This window comes from Lactuca saligna, chromosome 2, assembly GCF_052625555.1.
Source record: "Lactuca saligna cultivar CGN05327 chromosome 2, ASM5262555v1, whole genome shotgun sequence".
NCBI lineage: Eukaryota > Viridiplantae > Streptophyta > Magnoliopsida > Asterales > Asteraceae > Lactuca > Lactuca saligna.
The window spans coordinates 146,849,900-146,872,034 of record NC_136418.1 but is presented as its reverse complement, the minus strand read 5'-3'; the positions used below and the strand labels follow the sequence as shown (position 1 = coordinate 146,872,034).

The 22,135-nt window shown below is 33.6% G+C and overlaps 2 protein-coding genes across 2 annotated transcripts; one reads left to right on the top strand and one right to left on the bottom strand.

Moving 5' to 3' along the window:
- Window positions 1-4,957: 4,957 nt before the first annotated feature.
- Window positions 4,958-12,870, top strand: LOC145030224 (ATP-dependent DNA helicase RRM3-like). The gene is made up of 7 exons (XM_078978628.1): window positions 4,958-5,106; window positions 5,311-5,330; window positions 5,449-5,543; window positions 5,660-5,699; window positions 6,590-6,781; window positions 6,909-8,240; window positions 12,830-12,870. Exons 1-7 carry the CDS (start codon window positions 4,958-4,960, stop codon window positions 12,868-12,870), a joined length of 1,869 nt encoding a protein of 622 aa, XP_078834754.1.
- Window positions 12,871-19,729: 6,859 nt separating this feature from the next.
- On the bottom strand, window positions 19,730-20,650 carry LOC145030223 (zinc finger BED domain-containing protein RICESLEEPER 2-like). The gene is made up of 3 exons (XM_078978627.1): window positions 20,164-20,650; window positions 19,959-20,089; window positions 19,730-19,798 (listed from the first exon to the last, which is right to left on the bottom strand). The coding sequence occupies exons 1-3, from the start codon at window positions 20,648-20,650 to the stop codon at window positions 19,730-19,732; spliced, it is 687 nt and encodes a 228-aa protein (XP_078834753.1).
- Window positions 20,651-22,135: the final 1,485 nt, after the last annotated feature.

Genomic DNA, 22,135 nt, shown 5'->3' with positions numbered 1-22,135 from the left:
AATCACTCGCTATAATTTGGAACCTTACCATAAAAGGATTGGAGATGACTGTTTACACCTCCTGGTTTAACAACCTGGAAAATCTTTGCCCAAGAATGGTGAACCCATAATACAAAGAGATCGAAATGTACATCTGGGGTTTAACTCCATCCGTTCAAGGTCTGGTTACTGCATCAATATCCACTATATTTGATAAAGCCAAGCAGCTGGCGTATCAATTGACAGAGTAGTACATTCGTTAGGATACCATAACCCCATAAAAAAAAAAAACAGATTGGGAGTGCAAAAAGTGATGGGTTTTGAGCATTACAACATTCCTATGGTGCACATGCAACCCTAAATGCTTTGGATCTTGGTTTTTCTCAAGTTATACATGCAAATTAATTTTCCAAAGCAAGAACCCTAATTCTAAGATATAAAATCGAAATCTACTAATATTAAGGTTAGAAAAATACCTTTCTTGTGGATTGCTTGATCTTAACCTTCAAGAGCTTAGTGCCTCAATTGATGCACCTCTAATGGAGTCACAAACACCACTTCACAATGTATGAACAAGAGAGGGAGGTGGAGGCTATAGGATTTCGGCCAACGTTTCTTGTAGGGAATCAAGTGGCTGATTTTAAGAGCCTTGGGGTTCCTTTTATAGTTGAGGCTACTAGCCACTAAAGAAACATAAAAGATGGAGAAAATCACCAGGACATATCTTAAAGAAGTAGTTAGACTACACAGTGTGCCAATATCTTTTATCTCGAACTGATATAGCATATACACTTCGAAATTTTGGCAATCATTACAAGGGTTCCTAGGAACCAAACCCAACATGAGCACTGCACATAATCCATTGACATATGACTAGGAAAAATAAAGATACAAACTTTGGAAGACATGCCCCGTGCTTGGGTGATAGAGTTTAGTAAATCAGGGGATACTCACTCATCACTAGTTGAATTTTCATATAAAAATAGTTATCACACTAGCATAAAGGCCGCTCCATTTGAGTCCTTGTACAGATAAATATGCCGTTATTCGTTATGTTATGCAGAAGTTGGAGATACCCCATTAGTTATAAGGCACGTTGGAGATACACTACTCACTGGCCCTGAGGGCAATCAGGAAACAAGGAAGAAGATCGTTCATATAAAGGAACAATTAAATGCCATGTAGTTATCAAAAAAATCAGACCCTTTCAGCTTAATTGAACGCGAAACCTTTAGCGCCATCTCACAGAGACCAGTATATCGTAATACAATTATGTATGTATTTTTGGAATCACCATGACCTATACATTAAGTAGACGTTTTTAGAAAATTTATATGGATTAATATGATGGCACGATAATCGAGATATAAATCACGATAAATATATATATATATATATATATATAATATTGTAGTTATTATTGTGAAAAGTATTTATACGATATATAATGGCAAGACCAATTTATATATATATATATATATATATATATATATATATATATATATATATATATATTTGTTGCCGTATACATTTTCATAAGATCCAAATTAGCCATGAAATCACAACACATATATGTTATAAAATTAGAATTATACAACAACACTAAATATATATAAATTTATATACATATGTATACATGAGTATTAGACACATGTCATAATCAGTTATAAGTGGTGGATTAAATTTTTATAAATATATATTAGATATCCCTAATCTAATAAATATGTAGAATCTCGCCACGTGGTATTCACATAGCCCCCTACCCCAATCGAATTTTCTCACTCTTTTCTTATAATGTTAATTTCTGATATTACCCTTCAAAAAACAAAACGATTGCATAATTTTTGGACGTGATTTTGACTTCTTCCTGGAAAATTAAAACAAATGGAAAGTAAATAATCATTATTTGAGTTCTAACGATAAACGTATCTTTCAAATTCTTTCAAATATATCATGATTATCAATTCCTAAAAAAACGCAATTTAGCTAATCAATTTATCTTAAATACATTCTCATGGTTATTTTCATTCACAGCGAATCCAAAATTCAGAGAAAAAGAAAACGTTGTAGGAAATCTTCAAGTCGACTTTTGTTATTGCTTTAAGGTATGCTATTAAAATGCTTTTTATGGTTATTCACTGTGTTCATGTTGAAGTCGTCTGATATCTGTTTCTATTTCAATGTATTTGTCATTGTTATCAAATCTTCATGATGCCTTCTGTTATTCTTTTATGTAGGCTTTCCAAATTTCTTCTTATAATTATTGAATGTGTTCATCTTCATGTCGCATTTTATCTGTGACTATCTAAATGTATTACTCACTGTTAGTGTATGTATATATTTTAAATATCGATGTAATAAATTGTTTATAGTCACTCTTTATGTCAATGGTTTAAACATTTTATATGTATTTGTAACCTTGTGTGTATATGTATGCCTGTTTCTTTTTTCCCTAATTTCTAATCAGTCATGGCATGTCATTAATAATGAAATCAAAATCAAAATTTTGTTATGCTTTGATATTTTAATATACTGATTTATTCATCAGATTAATGTATTTTGTTGTCATTCAATGTGTATGCAATTAATTTTGTATAATATGCAAAAAAATAGTTATTTGTATCTTTATTTTATGATTATATCATTTAATTTTTTTTATATGCATGTAACAGTTAATACTCTTTCGTTTATTCCAATGTGTATGTATGTGTGTGACTGCTTAACTGTTTATTTTCTTGACTGCTTAACTGTTTAACTGCTTAATTTCTTAATTGTATATGTAGCACCTCAAAAATTACAAATCATCATATCACGTCTTCGGCGTTCTTCTTCCTTGTTCTGCACATCAACAAAGAACAAGTAAACTGATTTGAAGATAGTTTTCACCCACGTATTAACGAATCCACTTTAATGGAAGGTACCAAGAAATCTCCTTTTTATTTTTTGAGCGATCTTTATGAAATTGTCTAAATACTAAGACTTTTCTTCCCAAAATATCCACTTTGTTTTTCTTTTTGATATTTCTAGGCTTATCACCAAGTCACTGAAAATTATACAAACCTACCTGTTTTATATACCACATCGGTCTCACAAGTACTTCATCTAGCTTTTGGTCTTATGTTAAGTATTGATGTCCGGTTAAAAGTAAGCCACCCCGTATAGCTTAAATTTGAAAAGATGCCTTTCAATGTTTCTTAACAAACATGTGATCATATTTCAACGGTAAACCACACAGACACTTCTAAGTCTCTATTGACTTTAAAGGAAGCGATTCGTGCCCGGGATCCATGGTTTCATGTCTAAATAGACATCACTTTAATCCCACAAATACTTTGCTTTATTTCTTTTCTATTGGCACACTCTTGCACGAAGATCCTTATGATTTTCCCAATTATTGCTTGTGGTACTAATGGCACTTTTTCAGATTTGATGCTTAAGTTGTAAATTCTATGGTGGTACACTATGTTAAGGTGCGAACATTGCCAACCTTATATGAAGCGAAAGGGTTTGTCACAGTTTGAAAAGGAATTTGAAACATTTTCGAAGTTGAAAAGGAGGTAACAAGATAACATTTCAATCCGAGTCATTGGATAAGATTTGCAATGGGAACGTGAATTTGAAACAGTTCCTAATATCACGCCTGATGACGTCTTCCTAGGGAAACTTAACTGTCACATTTCGCTTTTTCAAGCGCCGATTCAGAAGATCATATCATTATTACTCCGGATTCTTTCTCTCTCCTGGAAACGGTATATAAGGCTTCTCACACCCCTTGTACCACTTTACCACTTCCAAATTCTCTCAAGAACACCCGACGAATTTCTACTATTCATCTTTTTCTTCACGCCTACAATAATGGTTGAATCTTCATCAGTTCATGAACAAACTACTTCTTCTTCTCTGTTGACCATCAAACCCAATCAAAACTGGATTATAGATCTGAATCCTTTACTTTACGATCCCTACAGGCTTCAAGTGGTCGAATGCCTCAAATATTCACCACTCATTATTACTTTAACCCAAGTGGAATCGGTACTCATGTCACTGCTATCCCATGTGTATTCAACAAAACTTATGATAAACGCTAGCATTGAGCGCGGTGCGGTTCAGTGCGGTTATTAGCCAAAACCTCACCACTAACCGCATAAGTACTCATTGTTGAAGCGTGAGTTCCAATCGTTCGAATTCGGTTTCTTTGAAAAACTTGACGTGAAAAACCGAAAAGTTACATTTCTTGAACTTTGAAATATTTTTGGGACTGCTTTGTAACAAATTTAAATTGTTGGGGGTTGTTGGGTAAATTTAATTAACCATAATAGGACTGCTTTGGTTAAAAATTTCAAGGGAGGGACTGAAATGATTTTAATGGGTTTAATGTTTGAGTCTTGGGCTGGTATTGTTAAGAAATCTTCATGGGAGGGGTTGTTTTGAATAAAATACACCAAAGTTTGGGGAATAGACTCATTTTTGAAGAAATGGTTAAAGTGAGAGTGTATTTTGCTTATTCTACAAATATAAATTATAAAATGATTTTAGAGCTTTTATAAAAGGAAATCCTTTGGAGGGACCATTTGTGATTAGTGGCCCGAACTTAATCTAATTTAGGTTTTTAAGTCCCGTTTCTTTTGTTTGATCGGGCAATGGATGAATTCCTATGAACCCAAGGCAGCAAAGGAACGGAAGCGTCATTGCAGGTGGAGGAGAAAGCGAACACCAACTTCGATTTGGGGGGTTTCGATCCTTGGTTCCTTGCTCGTCGCAGGCCAAAAAGGGGACCGAGGGTGGTATCGGCGATTACAGATCGCGGGGAGGGACGAGTCTCCGTGTCGGCTAGAGCGAAGGAAGAAGAAGAATGAAGCAGCAAACCGCCGTACATTCTCGATGAGTGAAGCTGTGAGGAGGTGAGCGCCTCCGACGCTCGAATGGTCCGAAGAAAAGAGAATGGACGAAGCAGCGTGGCTGCGCTCCTTCTCCGATGATGAGGTTTGAAGAGGGAAAGGGAGGCGAGAAGGTTTCGTCGGTCTCGGTATCTGCAGCGAGGGCTTCTCAAGCAGTTCCCGGCTGCTTCTCCTTCGAATCCGGTAGCACATGCGAAGGGGAGGAGGACATTTGGCCCGATGGAGCAAGGCAAGCGGAAACAACAACTTCGGTGCGGGTGTTGGCAGTAGTGCTCGATTGAAGAAGAAGAAGAACGAAGCTGCCGTGGTCTTCAGTGGGTGCAGATGGGAGTTGTATGGCCGCAGTGGGTCGTCTGGGGCGGTGGCATTCGGCCTTTCCGACTGTTTTTTCGAGGTTTTTTTTCTTTTTCTTTTTTTTTTTTGCTTGTTTTAGACAGAAATCAATGGGTTTTGGTGTGTGTTTGGCTTGATTTTCGACAGAAATCGATGGGTGTTTTGGTTAATTAAATTTGACAGAAAAAAAATGAAGCATAAAAAAAGAAGAATGTATTGTTGTTCTTCTTGTTTGCAGGTGTACATGAGATCAAGAACAATGTGTTCTTGGCTGAAAAACAATGGTGTAGGCAGACGGTTCGATCAAAGCTGGGTGTTTGTTTGATTTTATCAGTTTGTGGTTGAGTTTGAGTGTTCTTTTTAGCATTGTACAGCTTTTGTATGAGTGTAGATTTTGGTTGAAGAAATTAATCTTCAAATCAGTTTACTTGTTCTTTTTTGATGTGCAGAACAAGGAAGAAGAAGGCCGAAGACGTGATCTGATGATTTGTAATTTTTGAGGTGCTACATATACAGTTAAGAAATTAAGCAGTTAAACAGTTAAGCAGTCAAGAAAATAAACAGTTAAGCAGTCACACACATACATACACATTGGAATAAACGACAAGAAAATAAACAGTTAAGCAGTCACACACATACATACACATTGGAATAAACGAAAGAGTATTAACTGTTACATGCATATAAAAAAAAAATTAGATGATATAATCATAAAATAAAGATACAAATAACTATTTTTTTTTGCATATTATACAAAATTTATTACATACACATTGAACGACAACAAAATATATTAATCTGATGAATAAATCAGTATATTAAAATATCAAAGCATAACAAAATTTTGATTTTGATTTCATTATTAATGACATGTCATGGCTGATTAGAAATTAGGGAAAAAAGAAACAGGCATACATATACACACAAGGTTACAAATACATATAAAATGTTTAAACCATTGACATAAAGAGTGACAATAAACAATTTATTACATCGATATTTAAAATATATACATACACTAATAGTGAGTAATACATTTAGATAGTCACAGATAGAATGCGACATGAAGATGAACACATTCAATAATTATAAGAAATTTTTTTAAAAGCCTACATAAAAGAATAACAGAAGGCAACATGAAGATTTGATAACAACGACAAATACATTGAGATAGAAACAGATATCAGACGACTGCAACATGAACACAGTGAATAACAATAAAAAGAATTTTAATAGCATACCTTAAAGCAATAACAAAAGTCGACTTGAAGATTTCGTGCAATGTTTTCTTTTTCTGTGAATTTTGGATTCGCTGTGAATGAAAATAACCGTGAGAATGTATTTAAGATAAATTGATTAGCTAAATTGCGTTTTTTTAGATGATGACAAGGAATACATTGATGCAATTAAAGAAGCAAGTCATTCTGGATCTGGTTTTTATCTACGCTTTTTATTTGCTACATTGTTGATGTGTAATAGTATGTCTAAACCAGAGATCGTTTGGGAAAATACATGGGAATATTTGGCAGATGGAATTCTATATAGCCAACGACGAAGATTTAAGTCAGCAGGTATTACATTTTTTCTTATTTTTTAAAATTAATTTATTTTTATTTTTCAACACCCATTAAATAATTAGTAATGAAATTATTAAATATCAACCACGTATTTTATTAATTATTTAATATTTTCGTGCAGAATTGTCTCTCGGAGTAGATGAACTTAAGAACTTAACTTTGTTCGAAATACAACAAATTTTACTTCGAAACAACTCTACTCTCAAAAACTTCAAAAACATGCCATACCCAGATGTTGAATCCGTTTCTTCTTCAAACAATCGACTTATCACCGAGGAACTAGATTATGACATTCCCGTGATAAAGAATGACTATGATCGTATGTTTCTTGCATTAACAAATGAGCAATGGAACATTTTCCTAAACATCAAGAGTGCTATTCAACATAATAAAGGAGGTGTCTTCTTTGTTTACGGGTATGGTGGAACGGGTAAAACTTTTTTATGGAAAACAATATCTGCAGCAATTAGATCTGAAGGAAATATTGTATTAAATGTTGCTTCAAGTGGTATTGCTTCCTTATTATTGCCCGGTGGTAGAACAGCACACTCTCGATTTATAATTCAATTTGAGCTTACAGAGGATTCTTTTTGTAACATAAATCCAGACGGTGAGTTGGCAAGCTTAATAAGGAAAACCTCTTTGATAATTTGGGATGAAGCACCTATGCTCCATAAGCATGCATTTGAAGCTTTAGATCGAACTTTGAAGGATTTATTAAGGTGCGTAAATTCAACCATCTCAAATATTCCATTTGGAGGGAAAGTTATTGTCTTTGGAGGAGATTTTAGACAAATTCTACCTGTTGTGCCGGGTGGCAGTAGACAGAACATTGTAAATGCTTCTTTGAGTTCTTCATATTTATGGGAACATTGCAAAGTCCATAGATTAACAAAAAACATGAGGCTAACTGTTGGAAGGGATCAATCAAATATAGGAAAAATAAGAGATTTTGCAAATTGGTTGTTGGATATAGGAGAAGGAAAACTTGGTGGTCCGAACGACGGTGAAATGATTATCGATATTCCGGATGATATTCTCATTAATGATTCACATGATCCTATAGGTTCCTTAATTGAGTTTGTATATCCTTCAATTTTAGAGTACTATAGCGATATAAATTATTTCCAAGAAAGAGCGATACTTGCTCCAAAAAATGAAGTTGTCCAGGAAATAAACGACCGTTTACTTAAGAAGTTTCCAGGAGATCAAGTTGAATATTTAAGTTCAGACTGCATATGTGAATCCGAATTTCTCCATGATCAATTTGATGCAAATCTATACTCTCCTGATGTATTAAATGGACTCAAAGTATCCGGTTTACCAAATCATAAATTAGTTTTAAAAATTGGTGTTCCAGTAATGTTACTGAGAAATATTGATCAGAAAAACGACTTATGTAATGGCACAAGACTACAGGTGTTATCATTGGGCAAACGTGTTATTGAGGCACGTATAATAACTGGAACTAATATTGAAAATCGGACTTTTATTCCAAGAATGTCTTTAACTCCATCAGAAAAAAAGATTCCCTTCAAATTCACAAGAAGACAGTTTCCTTTGGCTGTATGTTTTGCAATGACTATTAACAAAAGTCAAGGACAATCGTTGTCAAAGGTTGGTCTGTTTCTGAAAGATCCAGTTTTTTCACATGGACAATTGTATGTTGCCTTATCTAGAGTTCAGAGAGGGATTAAAATTATTAATTTTAGATAAAGATGGCAAACTCAGAAATAAAACTTCCAATGTTGTTTATAAGGAAGTTTTTCGAAATTTGTAGCCAACTTTTTTGTAACGTCGTTTTATTCAATTTTAGGAAATCACACTTAATCCATCATATTACTGTATTTTTTTATAATTACGTATTGTTGTATTTTATGTTAATTTCATTACACACATTGGTATTGTATCATCTGCATATGTCCAATTAGAATGATGAATAAAAAAAATAGTTTTAAAAAATCTTCATTCCTAATTAAATACTTCCCATTTAGTTAGTAATTAAATAATTACCAATAAAAAAAATTATTTAAATATTCAATATTACAATTTATAAGTTATCAGAATTATTGATCTAATATTTTATTAAATAATTAATTTTTAAATTCAATTCAAAAACAGCACCCGTGGGTTCCACGGGTTTTAACCTAGTTAACATTATAAGAAAAGAGTGGGCAAATTCGATTGGGGGAGGGGGCTATGTGAATGCCACGTGGCGAGATTCTACATATTTATTATATTAGGGGATATCTAATATATATTTGTAAAAATTTAATCCACCACTTATAACTGATTATGACATGTGTCTCATACTCGTGTATACATATGTATATAAATTTATATATATATTTAGTGTTGTTGTATAATTCTAATTTTAGAACATATATGTGTTGTGATTACATGGCTAATTTGGATCTTATGAAATCGTATACGACAACAAATATATATATATATATATATATATATATATATATATATATACATTTATATTGGTCTTGCCATTATACATCGTATAAATACTTTTCACAAAAATAACTACAATATATTTTGTATATATTTATTTATCGTGATTTATATCTCGATTATCGTTCTATCTTATTTATTCATATAAATTTTCTAAAAGCGTCTGCTTAATGTATAGGTCATGGTGATTCCAAAAATACATACATAATTGTATTACGATATACTGGTCTCTGTGAGATGGCGCTAAAGGTTTCACGTTCAATTAAACTGAAATGGTCTGATTTTTTGATAACTACATGGCATTTAATTGTTCCTTTATATGAACGATCTTCTTCCTTGTTTCCTAATTGCCCTCAGGGCCAGTGAGTAGTGTATCTCCAACGTGCCTTATAACTAATGGGGTATCTCCAACTTCTGCATAACATAACGAATAACAACATATTTATCTGTACAAGGACTCAAATGGAGCGGCCTTTATGCCAGTGTGATAACTATTTTTATATGAAAATTCAACTAGTGATGAGTGAGTATCCCCTGATTTACTAAACTCTATCACCCTAGCACGGGGCATGTCTTCCAAAGTTTGTATCTTTATTTTTCCTAGTTTGGAAGTGTATATGCTATATCAGTCCGAGATAAAAGATATTGGCAAACTGTGTAGTCGAACTACTTCTTTAAGATATGTCCTCGTGATTTTTTCCATCCTGTATGTTTCTTTAGTGGCTAGTAGCCTCAACTATAAAAGGAACCCCAAGGCTATTAAAATCAACCACTTGATTCCATAGAAGAAATGTTGGCCGAAATCCTATAGCCTCCACCTCCCTCTCTTGTTCATCCATTGCTAATGGAGCTAAACCGCAGATGTACATTTCGATCTCTTTGTATTATGGGTTCACTATTCTTGGGCAAGGATTTTCAAGGTTGTTAAACCAGGAGGTGTAAACAGTCATCTCCAATCCTTTTATGGTAAGGTTCCAAATTATAGCGAGTGATTGATTCAATAAATCCTACATATTTCTTAATTATAGAGAGTAATCGAATTTATGAATCTTACAGATTCCCAAAATATGGAAATAGAATTGAAATCCTACCGATTTCAAATGATAGAAAGAGAAGTTTGTAGTCTACTGCATGATTGAAGGAGAACTATGGGTTTCTCTGCTACCACGGTTGTGGAGCCATTAGTTCTTTGTTCTTCTTTCGGTTTAGGCAAACTAGCAAAATCTAAACGTCATCCCAGATTTTAAAGTATTTTTTAAAATGTATATGTTGTTTTTGGGTTGATTCTAGGTTTTTGCAGGGAATATTGAGAACATCCTTCGATCTCTAAAGCTTTCAAACATTGTAGTTTGTCAAACTCCTTGCTCAAGGTTGGTTGTTCACCGGTCCAACCATAAATAATATAGGTGTACGTTTCAGGTTTATTTATGGTATGGCTTATCTACGGTACTAACCTTAATTGAGGTCTTTGACCTAATGGGTAGAGTTGGTAGTTTTTGTTGGAGGCATGTTGGAATTTTATTTAGTGTTCTCATCGCGGGTTAGAGTATATATATATATATATATATATATATATATATATATATATATATATATATATATATATATATATATATAGGAGTAGGATCAAATGAGAACAAAAAAAAGGTTGAGAACGCGAGAACAATGTATATTCATTTGCGATTCCATTTATTCATTTGTGTAGAAATGATAAATTTTTACGCATTTAATTTCAATTGAAGAGAAAAAGCATATTCATGTTTCTTATGCGTAAAAATTTATTATTTCTCCACAAATGAATACACGGAATCAGAAATGAATATACTTGTTTTCGCGTTCTCAACCTTTTAGGTGTTCTCATTTGATCATTTCCCTATATATATATATATATATATATATATATATATATATATATATATATATATATATATATATATATATATATATATATATATATATATATTATATGTTATTGTTGGTGGGGTTTGCAACATTATTAAATTTTGTTTTTTACTCCAAGACTATTGGGTACATATGAGGGCCAGACAGGAAACATCGTAAGGTATAACCATCTTAGCAATTAAGTCGTTCTGAAATCCAACAACCCAAGCGACAACTCAAACCAGATTCCTCATGCCGTAAGTACCCAAGAACTAGTGTAATTAATAATAATAACACTTTAATTTGAAGCTAGTTAGAGGATTACAAGTTCTCTATAGCTTATTTAGCTTTGATAGCAATCTATCACACCCCCGGCCGAGTGCACGAAACACATCGGGTTGTGCGACTAAGTTGTTCATGGATCACATGTAAACTGAATATACAGCACGAGTACAACAATAAAAAAATAGAATTTACATTCCATCTTGATGTTTGAATACAAGGTTCGTACAAATAATAATAATACATGAATTACCTTAAGTGAATGACATATAATACAACAACAAGTAAGCTAGGTCACCTGTAATCCAATCCGTCTTGAATGTGTGTTTAGTGATTTCCTGAAAATATATGTAGTTTTGAGGGTCAACACAAGGTTGGTGAGCATTACAGGTTTTCTGCTAACCGCAATAGTACTTTTAAAAACTCCAAAAAGTATTATCTTTGTATGTATAACAATAGTTAAAAACAGTGTTTGCAATGAGTCTTTAAAAGCCCAAAATATATTTATGTATAAGTAAATTCGTACTTTAACTGTGTTTGTAATAAATCGTTGAAAGCAAAAATATATCTTTTGTATAAGTAAATCCATACTTTAAACTGTGTTCGTAATAAAAATATCCTTGAAAACCAAACTGTTATGTTAAATAAGTAACTCCATACTTAAAAATAGTTTTGAAAGCAACCAAGCCCATGGTTGTAGTGAGAGATATATATTCTAGTTAATTTGTTTGGTGAGTCCTACAACCGAAATATGTGATTGATTGTACCCCCTACAACGCTTCATTAGACGTTGTAGTAAAAATTATAAGCACCTATCACCCGCTTTGATTGATCGGTCGAGGGTTGTAGCAAGTGGCCGAGCCAGGTTCATAGTAAAGCGGTATCCCGCAAAAAAAAAAGGCCATGTAATATACAATAAGAAAGCAAAAAAAACCGGAATTCCATTAGACAAAAAGTTCAACTTACATAAGACAGTTACGTTTTAAAGTTCACATCTTCGATCTTTCATTTTACGAAGACGATTAATTGCAAAGAATGATAATCGATATTTGTAACATCCGTTTTGATTCCGGTAATTAAATCTTTTAATTGTTATAAAAGATAATAATAATAATAATAATAATAATAATAATAATAATAATAATAATAATAATAATAATAAAAGTAATACTCATAGTATTAATAGAATTAAATCATTATTCTTTGATTAAAAATTATATATATATATATATATATATATATATATATATATATATATATATATATATATATATATATATATCAAGGGGGTAAATAGCAATTTCCAAAAACTGTTTTAATTAGCTATATTGGCTTCAGGGTAGATTATGTTTATATGCTTATACCCGAGTGGTCAATTGTGTCAAAAATGTAATATATTCATTTGTTTGATAACAGGCAACGCAGCTGTGTATCCATGGCTTTTTTGCTTGATTTAAACGTAGAAGTGCTCAAATTTTTGAAAGCCTTTTAACCTTGACCCTTAGTAACCTTCCCTTGGACCATTTGAATCGCTTCTCCCTCCCTCTTAGCTACCAAACCCGAGAGAAAAAAGACTGAAAAATGAGTGAGGTCGGTTAGGGTTTTAGTGGGGAAGAAGACACTTCAAGCTCAACATAAACCAAATATACTACTGAAATTTTTTTAGGGGTATCCTGGGATACCCCAGGCTCCAATGTGGATCCGCCTATGGTTGTAGCTAGCAACCTCATGTGGGAATGTCAACCCTGTATAGATCTATACATATGTATCTCGCTCCAAAGATTAACGATTATAGTAATGTTGTTATGCTAAGTATTTAAACTCAGCTAATAAATAATGTCTCACTAAAAAACCATTTACTAAAAAGTTTGTGAATAAGCCCTAAATTAATTGCGATTAAGTCACTAGGTATAATGAATATCGTCATACAAAGTTTATAAAAGTCGAGTATGTTTGAAATATCTGTAAAACTGTAATGTGCTCGCTTTTATAAAAATGAAGGTTTCCAATTAATGATAATATGTACATGTGTAAACGTGGTGCACTTAAACATATAAATAAACATGTTTAATAATAGCTTGAATCGTTGAAATACTATAAAGTTTCATAACGTAATTGTTATAATATGCAATGTCACATAAAAATCATATAATTTTGTATCGTTTGGTATTTGTTGTACAAAATGTTTATTTCATGATAAAATAACCATAATACGTATGCGGAAAACTTATACTAGTTTATTTGTAACAATATGGTAAATTGTTAGATAATAATATTTTAATAAAGCATTGTTTATTGTATTTTCGCATAAAAAATAATTGGTTTGTATAAACAAAATATATTGGCACATGTATTCTCCTTCCCCCCCGGGTGAATAATTAAAAGACTAAAAGGGGGTCATAAGTACTCATTGTTGAAGCGTGAGTTCCAATCGTTCGAATTCGGTTTCTTTGAAAAACTTGACGTGAAAAACCGCAAAGTCACCCTTCTTGAACCTTGAAGTATTTTTGGGACTCTTTCGTAACGAATTTAAACTGTTGGGGGTTGTTGGGTAAATTTAATTAACCACAATAGGACTGCTTTGGTTAAAAAATTTCAAGGGAGGGACTGAAATGGTTTTAATGAGTTTAATGTTTGAGTCTTGGGCTGGTATTGTTAAGAATCTCCATGGGAGGGGCTGTTTTGAATAAAATACACCAAAGTTTGGGGAATAGACTATTTTTGAAGAAATGGTTAAAGTGAAAGTGTATTTTGCTTATTCTACAAATATAAAATGATTTTAGAGCTTTTATAAAAGGAAATCCTATGGGGGGACCATTTGTGATTAGTGGCCCGAACTTAATCTAATTTAGGGTTTTAAGTCCCGTTTCTTTTGTTTGATCGGGCAATGGATGAATTCGTATGAACCCAAGGCAGCAAAGGAACGGAAGCGTCATTGCAGGAGGAGAAAGCGAACACCAACTTCGATTTGGGGGGTTTCGATCCTTGGTTCCTTGCTCGTCGCAGGCCAAAAAGGGGGACCGAGGGTGGTATCGGCGATTACAGATCGCGGGGAGGGACGAGTATCCTTGTCGGCTAGAGCGAAGGAAGAAGAAGAATGAAGCAGCAAACTGCCGTACATTCTCGATGGGTGAAGCCGTGAGGAGGTGAGCGCCTCCGACGCTCGAATGGTCCGAAGAAAAGAGAAGGGACGAAGCAGCGTGGCTGCGCTCCTTCTCCGATGATGAGGTTTTAAGGGGGGAAAGGGAGGCCGGAAGGTTTCGTCGGTCTCGGTAGCTGCAGCGAGGGCTTCTCAAGCAGTTCCCGGCTGCTTCTCTTTCGAATCCGGTAGCACATGCGAAGGGGAGGAGGACATATGGCCCGATGGAGCAAGGCAAGCGGAAACAACAACTTCGGTGCGGGTTTTGGCAGTAGTGCTCGATAGAAGAAGAAGAACGAAGCTACCGTGGTCTTCGGTGGGTGCAGATGGGAGTTGTATGGCGGCAGTGGGTCGTCTGGGGCGGTGGCATTCGGCGTTTCCGACTGTTTTTTCGAGATTTTTTTTTTTTTTTTTTTTTTTTTTTGCTTGTGTTAGACAGAAATCAATGGGTTTTGGTGTGTGTTTGGCTTGATTTTCGACAGAAATCGATGGGTGTTTTGGTTGATTGAATTTGACAGAAAGAAAATGAAGCATAAAAAAAGAAGAATGTATTGTTGTTCTTCTTGTTTGCAGGTGTACATGAGATCAAGAACAATGTGTTCTTGGCTGAAAAACAATGGTGTAGGCAAACGGTTCGATCAAAGCTGGGTGTTTGTTTGATTTTATCAGTTTGTGGTTGAGTTTGAGTGTTCTTTTTAGCATTGTACAGCTTTTGTATGAGTGTAGATTTTGGTTGAAGAAATTAATCTTCAAATCAGTTTACTTGTTCTTTTTTGATGTGCAGAACAAGGAAGAAGAAGGCCGAAGAGATTTGTAATTTTTTAGGTGCTACATATACAGTTAAGAAATTAAGCAGTTAAACAGTTAAGCAGTGAAGAAAATAAACAGTTAAGCAGTCACACATGTATACACATTGGAATAATCGAAAGAGTATTAACTGTTAAATGCATATAAAAAATGAATTGATATAATCATAAAATAAAGATACAAATAACTATTTTTTTTGCATATTATACAAAATTTATTGCATACACATTGAATGACAACAAAATATATTAATCTGATGAATAAATCAGTATATTAAAATATCAAAACATAACAAAATTTTGATTTTGATTTCATTATTAATAACATGCCATGACTAATTAGAAATCAGGGAAAAAAAGAAACAGGCATACATATACACACAAGGTTACAAATACATATAAAATGTTTAAACCATTGACATAAAGAGTGACAATAAACAATTTATTACATCGATATTTAAAATATATACATACACTAATAGTGAGTAATACATTTAGATAGTCACAGATAGAATGCGACATGAAGATGAACACATTCAATAATTATAAGAAAATTTTTTAAAAGCCTACATAAAAGAATAACAGAAGGCAACATGAAGATTTGATAACAACGACAAATACATTGAGATAGAAACAGATATCAGACGACTGCAACATGAACAAAGTGAATAACAATAAAAAGAATTTTAATAGCATACCTTAAAGCAATAACAAAAGTCGACTTGAAGATTTCCTGCAATGTTTTCTTTTTCTCTGAATTTTGGATTCGCTGTGAATGAAAATAACCGTGAGAATGTATTTAAGATAAATTGATTAGCTAAATTGCGTTTTTTAGGAATTGATAATCATGATATATTTGAAAGAATTTGAAAAATACGTTTATCGTTAGAAATTAAATAATGATTATTTACTTTCCATTTGTTTGAATTTTCTAGGAAGAAGTCAAAATCACGTCCAGAAATTATGCAATTGCTTTGTTTTTTGAAGGGTAATATCAGAAATTAACATTATAAGAAAAGAGTGGGAAAATTTGATTGGGTGAGGGGGCTATGTGAATGCCACGTGGCGAGATTCTACATATTTATTAGATTAGGGGATATCTAATATATGTTTATAAAAATTTAATCCACCACTTATAACTGATTATGACATGTGTCTCATACTCGTGTATACATATATATATAAATTTATATATATTTAGTGTTGTTGTATAATTCTAATTTTATAACATATATGTATTGTGATTACATGGCTAATTTGGATCTTATGAAATCGTATACGACGACAAATATATATATATATATATATATATATACACACACACACACACACATTTATCTTGGTCTTGCCATTATACATCGTATAAATACTTTTCACAATAATAACTACAATATATTTTATATATATTTATTTATCGTGATTTATATCTCGATTATCGTGCCATCTTATTTATTCATATAAATTTTCTAAAAGCGTCTGCTTAATGTATAGGTCATGGTGATTCCAAAAATACATACATAATTGTATTATGATATACTGGTATCTGTGAGATGGCGTTAAAGGTTTGACGTTTAATTAAGCTGAAAAGGTCTGATTTTTTGATGACTACATGTCATTTAATTGTTCCTTTATATGAACGATCTTCTTCCTTGTTTCTTGATTGCCCTCGGGGCCAGTGAGTAGTGTATCTCCAACGTGCCTTATAGCTGATGGGGTATGTCCAACTTCAGCATAACATAACGAATAATGGCATATATATCTGTACAAGGACTCAAATGGAGCGGCCTTGATGCTAGTGTGATAACTATTTTTATATGAAAAAGTCAACTAGTGATGAGTGAGTATCCCCTGATTTACTAAACTCTATCACCTAAGCACGGGGCATGTCTTCCAAAGTTTGTATCTTTGTTTTTCCTAGTCATCTGTCAATGGATTATATGCGATGCTCATGTTGGTTTTGGTTCCTAGGAACCCTTGTAATGATTGCCAAAATTTGGAAGTGTATATGCTATATCAGTCCGAGATAAAAGATATGGGCACACTGTGTAGTCTGACTACTTCTTTGAGATATATCCTGGTGATTTTCTCCATCTTGTATGTTTCTTCAGTGGCTAGTAGCCTCAACTATAAAAGGAACCCCAAGGCTCTGAAAATCAGCCACTTGATTCCCTAGAAGAAACGTTGGCCTAAATCCTATAGCCTCCACCTCCCTCTCTTGTTCATCCATTGCTAAGTGGTGTTTGTAACTCCATTAGAGGTGCATCAATTGAGGCACTAAGCTCTTGAAGGTTAAGATCAAGCAATCCACAAGAAAGGTATTTTTCTAACCTTAATATTAGTAGATTTCGATTTTATATCTTAGAATTAGGGTTCTTGCTTTGGAAAATTAATTTGCATGTATAACTTGAGAAAAACCAAGATCCAAAGCATTTAGGGTTGCATGTGCACCATAGGAATGTTGTAATGCTCAAAACCCATCACTTTTTTGCATTCCCAATCTTTTTTTTTTTGTTGTGGTGGGGTTATGGTACCCTAACGAATATACTACTCTGTCAATTGATACGCCATCTTCTTGGCATTATCAAATATAGTGGATATTGATGCAGTAACCAGACCTAGAACTGAAGGAGTTAAACCCCAGATGTACATTTCGATCTCTTTGTATTATGGGATCACCATTCTTGGGCAAAGGTTTTCGAGGTTGTTAAATCAGGAGGGGTAAACAGTCATCTCTAATCCTTTTATGGTAAGGTTCCAAATTATAAAGAGTGATTGATTCAATAAATCCTACATATTTCTTAATTATAGAGAGTAATCGAATTTATGAATCTTACAGATTTCCAAAATATGGAAATAGAATTGAAATCCTACCGATTTCAAATGATAGAAAGAGAAGTTTGTAGTCTACTGCATGATTGAAGGAGAACTATGGATTTATCTGCTACCACGGTTGTGGAGCCATTAGTTCTTTGTTCTTCTATCGGTTTAGGCAAACTAGCAAAATCTAAACGTCATCCCTGATTTTTAAGTATTTTTTAAAATGTATATGTTGTTTTTGTTGGGTTTTGGTCATAAGACATCCTATGTGCTCATACAAACCCTAATGCTTGGATCTAGGTTTCTCTATTGTACATGCTTTGAATCCAAGACTATAAACCCTAATTCTAGCATACAAGTAATCATATTAATATTTAATTAGGTTTAAGAACATACCTTGATTGTTATGTAGTAATAACAATCCCAAATCTCCTTGTATTGACTTTGGAAGGCTTAGAGTCACAAGTGTCACTCTTCTAATGGCTCACAAACACCATAAGCAAGTGGAGAAGGTATAAGGAGAGAGGTGAGAGGTTAGAATTCGTATCTAGGACCTCTTGGGAAGGGATCCTCGAATTCATGGCCCTAGGGGTGTTTATATAGGTGTAGAGATAGGGTTTCAGTCATTATCCTTATCTAGTTGATTATCCATTAAGCAACCAATAAGATAATCCTTGAATCCTTATCATACTCGAATTCTAAGGGATTTACACCTCAAATTCGTTCACCATATATATAAGATAATCCTTACCTTGTTTTGTAACTATCACATAATTACAATTCAGCCCCTCTAGTTTAATTAATTACATTTGATCACAAAACTAATTCTTAATTAATTATTGACCAATACTAATTAAACAAATATGATTTCTCCTTTAATATATTATTCTTATAACATATTAATAAATCATATTATCCTCTCTCTCTTTATTCATTTCTCCAATCAAGTTGCTTTGGTGAAGGCAACCCAAAAGGACCATGCACCATCGGGTCAAGTACATACCAAAATAGTTATGGACTTAGACACTAATCCAACAGTTTTGGGGTTGATATTAGGTTTTTGGAGGGAATATTGAGAACATCCTTCAATCTCTAAAGGTTTCAAACATTGTAGTCTGTCAAACTCCTTGCTCAAGGTTGGTTGTTCACCGGTCCAACCATAAATAATATAGGTGTACGTTAGGGGTGAGCATTTGGACCGGACCGAACCGGACCGGCTCTTGGACCGGACCGGTTAGGGAGTAAATCTTGGACCATGGACCAGACCGGATGCATCGTGTCCGTGTCCGGGTCCGGGTTTTCCCATTTTTGGACACGTTTGGACCGGTACCACTTTAGTTGCGTAAAGTATAAGTAATCTACATTGATGTAAAATATTATAACTTGCAAACTTAATTTTCCAAATAAAAACAACTAACATATATTTCAAGTTCACCAACAAAAGTTAACAATTTAAACACAAACATACAAAAATAATACCATAGCAACAAAAAACATAGTTTAAAGTTTAAACTTTAAAAGCAATCAAAACAACAAACTTCATAAACTCGTAATCTAATCTTCCATTGGCTTCTTCCCCTTATCATTTTCATCTATATGTAATATATTTAAAGCTTGTGCAATCTATACATAAACACAAATGAAAATGTTGTTAGTATTTAATAAAAAGTAATATTGTATAAAAAAAGAACAAAGCTTGTAATTTTTTTTTACCCAAAGCTATATCATCATCGTTCAAGATGTCATCAATGTTGTCAATTATCGGATTTGTAGTTTTTCTCACCCAATCTTGGGTGCATAACAAAGCTTCAACTATCAACGTCGATAAACTAGTCCGATACTCACTTACAACTCTACCACATGTGCTAAACGCGGACTCGAACGCTACACTTGAGATTTGTATCGCCAATATATCTAACAACAAAGAATTAAATTGTAATAACATTAATTTATAAATAAATTATGAAAGTATAAAAAAAAGTAATCACCTTTCGCCATCCGAGCAATTGTTGGGAACCTAATTGCGTTTACTCTCCACCACCCGAGAATTGAGAAATCTTTTTTATAATTAACTATATTCTCTTTCAAATAAGTTCGTAACTCGTTATCCGTTGGATCCGAGTTGCTACCTCCCGTACAAAGAAAATCACCGAAAAAATCATTATCATCATCAACATCAATGACTATTTGACTCGCTTCTTGTTGAGATGATCCACCGCTGTCAAATCGTTCCAAGTAGGTCATAAATAAATTTTCCATCCTATTGTCAACCTCTCGGACCATTTGACGTGATTTTATGTCTATGCTCGCGGGGGTCAATGATGGTTCCATGTACCCGATCATTTTTTTAAAAGCATGTAACAAAAAAGGTGATTTGGTGGTAGGATCAAGTAAAACCGCAAAGTACATAAAATCATTCATCTTGTTGTATGAACCCCAATACTTTTCGTATTTCGTCCTCATATCTTTTACCATATCGAGAAACATTGGTTTGGTTGACCACTTTCTTAGATGTATGTCCACATCTAAGACTTCCCTGATAAAAAGATTTACCAAAGGTTTTGATGTAGCCGAAACAAGCTCTGTTTTTGTTTTGAATTTTTCAAAGAATTTCACCATTTCGGTTACAACTTCAAAGTCATAATTTTCCGGTACTCTACCGAGATCCCTTTCATATGATTTATCTGTCAAAGATACATAAACAAACAAAATTATAGTCTAAACAAAATCTTAATAATTTTGCTGAAAAGATGATATATAACTTAAAAATAAATATTACCTCTTATGCCAAATTCCGTAAATGCCTCTCGTAACTCATATGCGGACTTCAATAACTTGAAAGTCGAGTTCCATCGGGTAGGAGTGTCACCACATAGAAACTTCTTCGTTTGTAAGCCACAATCTTTCATCGCCTTCTTGAACTTGTTTATTCTTTGTGGTGACAATCTAATGTACCGTACCGCCTTTTGGATACACTCAACATGATAGTTTTGGTATTTTAGTCCATCCTTTACAATAAGGTTTAAAATGTGAGCCATACACCTAACTTGGAAATGCTTTCCACCCTCGTAAATATTGGGTAACTTTTTGACCAAAAAGTCCATTGCCTTGTCGTTTGTAGCGGCGTTGTCCAAGGTAATGGTCATGACATTTTTCATTCCCCATCCACGAATACAATCGAGTAATTCTCGGCCCATATCCTCTCCCTTATGGCTATCTATCTCCCTAAAGTTTATAATTCTCTTGTGCATCATCCAATTCTCATCTATGAAGTGAGCCGTGACCACCATGTAAGTAGTCCTTTGACAAGAAGACGTCCAAGTGTCCGTTGTCAAATGTATAGCGGTCTTTGGGTTACTTAAAAATTGAAGCATTTTGGTTCTTTCTTCTATGTAAAATTTGGAAACATTTCGGGATATTGTATGTATAGATGGCAACACAACCTTAGCATTAAGTGCATTGGTGTATTCCACAAAAGCCTCGTTTTCAACGAACTTGAAAGGTAATTCGCCTACCACAAAAAGGTTAAGTAATGCTTTTTTGATCCTTGCATCATCGTGTTTCCATGTTTTAACACTAGTATCTCCATTTGACTCCTTTTTTAGATTCAATTTGGTTTGAGTTGGATCTTGTAGCTTATTCGGGTTTTTTTGACACCGATCTACGTGTTTGAGTAAACTAGAAGTCCCATTCCTTTCCACATCCGCCTTTAGTAGCCTTTCACACCATTGACATTTTCCATATCTTCTTTCCATACCATCATCTTCTTTTATCATAACTTTATCAAATGAGTCCCAACAAGAGGATGTTTCTTTGCCACTTGTTTGTTTTTTTTAGTGACTTGTTTTCGTTTTGCTATTTGTTCTTTTTCGTTTGTTAACATTTGATTGATCATCTTTTGCCGAATCATCAACTAAATTGATTTGTGGTGTATCCTCAATAAATTCCTCTTCATCAACA

What these genes read in the sequence shown, in the direction of transcription:
- LOC145030224 (XM_078978628.1), top strand. Translation starts at nt 4,958, where the DNA reads ATGAGGTTTGAAGAGGGAAAGGGAGGCGAGAAGGTTTCGTCGGTCTCG. An exon ending in GTGTTTGTTTGATTTTATCA is followed by an intron (nt 5,544 to 5,659) that starts GTTTGTGGTTGA and finishes TTTGATGTGCAG; the next exon opens with AACAAGGAAGAAGAAGGCCG. An exon ending in AAGACGTGATCTGATGATTT is followed by an intron (nt 5,700 to 6,589) that starts GTAATTTTTGAG and finishes GCGTTTTTTTAG; the next exon opens with ATGATGACAAGGAATACATT.
- LOC145030223 (XM_078978627.1), bottom strand. Translation starts at nt 20,650, where the DNA reads ATGGTAAAAGATATGAGGACGAAATACGAAAAGTATTGGGGTTCATAC. An exon ending in AATTGCTCGGATGGCGAAAG is followed by an intron (nt 20,090 to 20,163) that starts GTGATTACTTTT and finishes CTTTGTTGTTAG; the next exon opens with ATATATTGGCGATACAAATC. An exon ending in TGTTATGCACCCAAGATTGG is followed by an intron (nt 19,799 to 19,958) that starts GTGAGAAAAACT and finishes GTTTATGTATAG; the next exon opens with ATTGCACAAGCTTTAAATAT.